Raw genomic sequence first — 5,717 nt, 5'->3', positions numbered from 1 at the left:
GAAAGAGTGGGAGAGTCAGGCCGGTCCTGGCCAGGTATTGCCCTTTGAAACAGATCAAAACTCAGACAGTGACATGGGTTGGCTGTTTAGATCTGCTTCTCTGCTGATTTTTGTGCTTAAATATGTGTAACAATGCTTCTGTGGTCAACTGTGGGGTTCTGTTAGTGTCTGCTATGGTTCATCACAAATAAACTTCTTCAAAGGGGAGACACATATTAATTGGGATATTTTTAATCTACCAAATGAGATATTGATAAGGAAACACATTGTATCTAGATCTATTTTAATGGTCCATTTAGCAGAATCTACAGAATGTGTATTAGGAGTTTGAATGAAGAGAAAAGGGCTGAAGATTTATGATAGATTTGTGGGTGGAGGGCAAAGTCTTTAGGGAGGCAGGGGAGAGGAGACCTATTTACCTATTGAGAGCACTCAGAGAGCAGAGGGACAGGCTGTGGGTTTTTCTGCTCTGAGAAGGTCATGCCATAGGAGGTGGCCCTTTTAGCACTGACACTCAACAGCCAGTGCTGCTCAGTGCCACCGAGGTGCTGTGCTGATGCCATGGGATGCAGAAGTGAGAGGGGGTTGGTGTCAGCTTACCACCTGGGAGAACAGAGAAGCCCCTTTTCCAATAGTAAAATAGAAACCCTCCTGCCCAAGCTACATGGCAACTGTCAGGCAATTTCCATTTCATTCTCTGCAGAGGCCATTATATAAGCCCGAGGCACCGACAGCAAAGCACCAATCTTTCTGTTTAACTAGAAAACTGAGTGCATAGAAAGAGAGTGAAAACTCAGGCTGAGAAGATAGGTCACAAAGGACTTGCAGTGCCTCTGAAGGCAGCAGGATTTCTCCTGTGGTATGCAGAGAGAGGGAATGACGTGATTAGAGCTGTGTGCTTTGGCAGATTTAACTGGCAAGAAGTTGTTGATGGATTCGAGGAGGGCAATGACTGCTAAGTACAGATGTGATAGAGGTGGAAGGCATCGTGACGACGACACTGAACATGTTCATTTAGTGGACGTTGTTTAGGGTTTCAGTTCAGTGAAGCCTTGCCTTGGTTGGCTGATGAAGGTGTTTCTCCCCCTAATATACAGAGTCTTTCTTCAATTATTATTACTGTTAATGCCAGAGTGTGATTTTTTTGGGGGAAAGATTTTTCCTATAGGACATGTGTGCTTACCAGAAGGACAGAGAGACAGAAAGTGAGAAATCATTCCTGGAGGGGGATGGCCATGCCGCAGTCCCTTCTCCTCCATTTTCCTCTTGGGTTTTTGGGCACGCACGCACATGCGCGTGAGTTTAAGCCACTGGGTCTGGGACTTGAACTGCAGTTGACTACGTGGGAGTCCAGCAACATAGCCATTACGCCAACTGCTGGTCCTGCAGAGTTTGATTTTTTTAATAAGAGTCTTGAGCTGCACAGGTGAGAGCCTCTGTCCATTCTCCTTCTGCATCTAGGTCTGTCAGTGGGAAGCGCGTGTGCTCCTACTGTAATAACATTCTGGGCAAAGGAGCTGCAATGATCATCGAGTCCCTGGGGCTTTGTTATCACTTACATTGTTTTAAGGTGAGATTGATGCCAATAGCCTGCCGGCCTGCAAAGCTTTGCTTGGAGAGCGCATGGCTTCTTTGAGCCGCTAGGTGTGGACATGCCACTAACAAGCTAGATGCTCTACTTGTCGGTCTGTGCTGCGTTTGAGTCACAAATTGCTTGCTATTACTCCATTCTCAAATATTGAATTTTGTTTTAAAAAGTAAATCTGGAAACAGTATTCCTTTCCAATCTCTAATCTGTTACAATTCTATGTATAAAATTTTCAGTTGTGTAAATGCTTTTTCTAAGATGCTATCTTTGACATACTTGGAGAATAATTTAGCAATAACTTGCTGAGGTTTTTAATGGTGTGGGGACATGCAATTATCCATGTGTCTGAAAGCCTAGCTTTGAACAGGGAAAACCATTGTAAATGTTTTTTACAGTTCACAGCCTGCTTATACTTGAAAGTACTTTGCATAAGCTAAGGCCGTAACTGGTTGTTTTTTTTCAGTATCTGTCTTTAGAGACACACCTGTTTGATTCTTGAGTCTACAATGGGCTATAGAAAGGTTCTGATAGTTGACCCTGGAGTCCTGCAGACCACAGCCTGTTTCAGCTCTTACATTGCTGCTTGGGCTGCTACTAGGAGGAGTAGAATGAGTCAAAATTAGTGTTTGAGCACACGGTACTGAAATACGTGGTCTTGAAGGGAGGCACCTGGGCCCCCACCCCCCCGTAAAAAAATAAAAATAAAAAAAGTGAAGTGCCAGGAATCCAGGCCTTATTCACTTTGGTGCTTTGATTTGGTGCCTTGCCCTCCATTTCCCTGGGGGCATGAGGACTCAATGTCTTCAAATCAATCAGCAAGTCATTTCTAGCTGTTTTCTGGTGTATTTAAAATAATCATTCTCGCTCTTAACATTGGCTTTCGATAATGTCTTACCTGGTAGGCTTGATTTTAATCCACTAATCATCTTTTGGCTATTTTTTTTTTCCTTTGCTGAAATGTACCTAAGAGCTTAGAAACTGCGTTCTGCTCCCTCTCTCCTCATATTTTTCCTTTTCCCCTGGGTGTGTCCCAGGTTTTTTTAAGCTGACTGATTGGGGGTGTTCCTTTTTGTCCCCAGTGTGTGGCCTGTGAGTGTGACCTCGGAGGCTCTTCTTCAGGAGCCGAAGTCAGAATCAGAAACCACCAACTGTACTGCAACGACTGCTATCTCAGATTCAAATGTAAGAGAGCAAATCAGAGAGAAAATCTCTTGTCTTTTAAGGAGACCTCGGGTTCCCATGCATTTCCCTGAAACTGCAGCTGTCTCCCCCTCCAGCTCATTGCCTTAGGATTCTAGGTTTTAAGAAACTCACCCACCCCTTCAAGGAGGATGTGTAGTGAATGGGTCACTGCTCGGGGACTAGCCACACCAGGGTGGTTTGTGGGGTCAGGGAATTGCAGAGGGTATGCAGAAGCAGGACAGTGTCTTGCAGGTAGCTACAGAGTCTGGAGAAACCTGTACAGACTCAGACCACTAATGACCGAAACATGCAGTTAAAAGGAATCTCCCTCAAGGTGATCTGTTTCCTGACTAAGAATCAGTCTGTCAGTGTTAGCTCATCTCTGTTATTAGTCGTTGGGAAAGTCATGACGTTATTTTTCTGTTTTTCTGTGCAAAAATGTATTATGACTTTCCTGATAACCTAATATTTAACAGGGTTTGATTATATGGTATGACCAACTTTAAAATGTTTTTTTTTTTAAACCACAACTGTTTTAAAAGTAATATAAAACAATCCACTTTATGCTGTATGTTAACATATAATCATACATCAGTATAGACAATATTTTTAAAAGGAGAGCATTCATTCTGATTCTGTGACATTTTGGTGTTATTTTTGGAAAAATTGATTTTTTCTAAAACCTGACATGCTACTTTGCGTGTAAGCATGCATTTTGTGATAAAACGCAGGCTAGCATAGGTAGGTTGGGTATTCTTTATAGCTCTAGCAAGACTCCATCACTGCTGTTTATGTTTTGAACCTTGATGCTGGTAACATGTGTTTCTTCCTTATTGTGAAAGGGTATTACAAGTGGTATCAACAAAGCATTTGCTTTTGAACTCTGAGGTATTTACGTGGCCCCATATGTGAAGAGTGCTTTGAAAATGGCTTAAACCCAGTCAACTCTCTTTTCTGTGCCGGTGGGTTCTGAGCCTTCTTGCCCCAGTGGTCCAGTCCTTCTCTGGACACCGATGACACTGAGGTTGGAGGAGGTCAAGGCTGGGTGTGTACGGGGGGCAGTGTGTGTATGTGTGTGCACTTTTCTCTCTTTAATCAAATTCCAAAGCCAAATAGAGTTGATTTTTGGAATTATCCTTGTCAAAATTGCCCATGCCTTTTCTCTCCTCCAATACCAATAATAGAGAGTTGAGTGCAACTTACTTCTATATCAGCGGTTCATTTCTCCATTTTCATAAGTAATGATTTTAGAGCCCAGAGGCTGTGATTTGCTTAGCTTTGTCCTCCAAGTGAGTGACAGATGACTCTTTCTACCTCACTGGGCCGCTCTCTGAGTGACGACTGCTATGTGTCCCAGGTGGTGATCCTCATGTGTTTCTGAATCTAAGCGCTTTTCTTTCTTCTCTCCTTGCCTGATCAGCTGGACGGCCAACCGCCATGTGACGTAAGCCTCCATACGAGAGCGCTGTTGCAGATAGAAGAAGAGGCGGTTGCTGCTGCTGTACATCTATAAATATGTGCTGTTTTGCTCCCTTTTAAAAAATAATAACTTTTTTTTTGCCTCTTTAGATTTCCTAGGAACATTGTAGTCTTGATAGAATCTATATTTTTGTTGTTTATTTATAAGAAGGTAATTCTGTGTGTGGGGAAAAGTACAGTATTGACTTTCTGAATTCAGCATCTTAAAAGCACAAAGGAAAAATGAAAACAGAAAAAACTATTTTTGACCTGATAATCATCTAGTTTGGCTTTCCAATGGCGTTTTGAAGAGGGTATCTCATTGTTTTTCTAGAAAGGATTCTTAAACATTATTTGGAATAGTTAGTCATTGCCTTTGTTCTGTTTATTGTAATTATATACTAAATTAATGCAGAAGTATATAGAAATTTCATTAACATCCATCCCTGAATTTGTTCTGTATCCTTCTTTCCACCTATGTAATATGGTTTAAAAAAATTACCTTATGTAACATTTCATTTGCTTGATAAGGGGAGCTCTATTTTCTTCATCACCAATGTTGCTAAGCATTTCCCAATAGAAAGTGCTTATTTTCATTAATGAAAAATAACCATGGTTTGTATACCGAAGTTTTCTCCAGACGCTCGTGAGCCTTTGTGTTCAATTGCATTTGTAAATAAACTTGCTGATGCATTTAAGGAGTGGTGGTTCTTATTCTCTCCCTCCCGACCAGTGCATTACTGCCTTTTAGGCCTTTTAATCATATTTCACTATGTTGCCTTTCTTCATACTATGTTTTATTTAGCAACTTTACTAAGGTATAGTTGATATATAATAAATGACATATTTAAAGTGATAAATTTTGATATATGTATACTTGTGAAACCATTACCACAGTCTTGAGGCTTTTACTGGGAAATTTTAATGAGGAACTTTAATTTCGTTTTTGATAAAGTTATGGCTTTGAATATAATATGACTTTGTAATATTGATATGAATATAAATTGTTGGATGATTTCAATAAAATACTTTTGTTATGCTAACCTAGTGATAAAAGGAGAAAATCACAGTGATTTTAGTCAAATCTATAGGTCAGAAAAAGTACTATTTCAGAAATCTGGAGTGGAAATGTAAGAATATAGACCTTTCGGATGCTTTGAGTAAAAATATAAATTTCCTTGATCCTTCATAATAATGTAAGTAGAGTAGATCATTCTAGGATGGGATGTAAGAACTGTATTGGAATAGATTTAAAATATATAATTAAGAACTGTTAATGCAGGAGAAAATTAAAACCTTACTGCTAATTTTTATTTTTGTTTAGTACTTATTCTTTCTCATTATTAAAGTATTATGTGTTTATGAGGAAAATTGGTCAAATTCTCCAAAGTTGAAGAATATAATTCTTACTTAATCTCAGATTTCAAATACAAAAAAGCTCTGTGTTTGAACTCACTCGGTATATAGCTTTTGTCTTGCATTCTCAGTT

At 39.9% G+C, this 5,717-nt stretch overlaps 1 protein-coding gene across 7 annotated transcripts in view; it reads left to right on the top strand.

Annotated features, from left to right (window-relative positions):
* Positions 1-4,926, top strand: part of LMO7 (LIM domain 7) — a 271,459-nt gene extending 266,533 nt beyond the window's left edge. For 4 of the 7 annotated variants that reach the window (XM_006139963.2, XM_006139964.2, XM_006139962.2 and 1 more), the window contains 2 exons: positions 1,462-1,570; positions 2,668-4,926. In XM_006139963.2, the coding sequence (XP_006140025.1) occupies positions 1,462-1,570; positions 2,668-2,841 (283 nt within the window). In that variant the 3' untranslated portion in view covers positions 2,842-4,926. The remainder of the gene's footprint in view (positions 1-1,461; positions 1,571-2,667) is intronic. The other 3 variants (XM_006139965.2, XM_006139967.2, XM_006139959.2) reach the window with 1 other exon arrangement.
* The last annotated feature ends 791 nt before the right edge of the window (positions 4,927-5,717 follow it).

This window comes from Tupaia chinensis, unplaced genomic scaffold (assembly GCF_000334495.1).
Source record: "Tupaia chinensis unplaced genomic scaffold, TupChi_1.0 Scaffold000013_1, whole genome shotgun sequence".
Lineage (NCBI taxonomy): Eukaryota > Metazoa > Chordata > Mammalia > Scandentia > Tupaiidae > Tupaia > Tupaia belangeri.
This window is presented reverse-complemented; position numbering and strand designations above follow the sequence as displayed.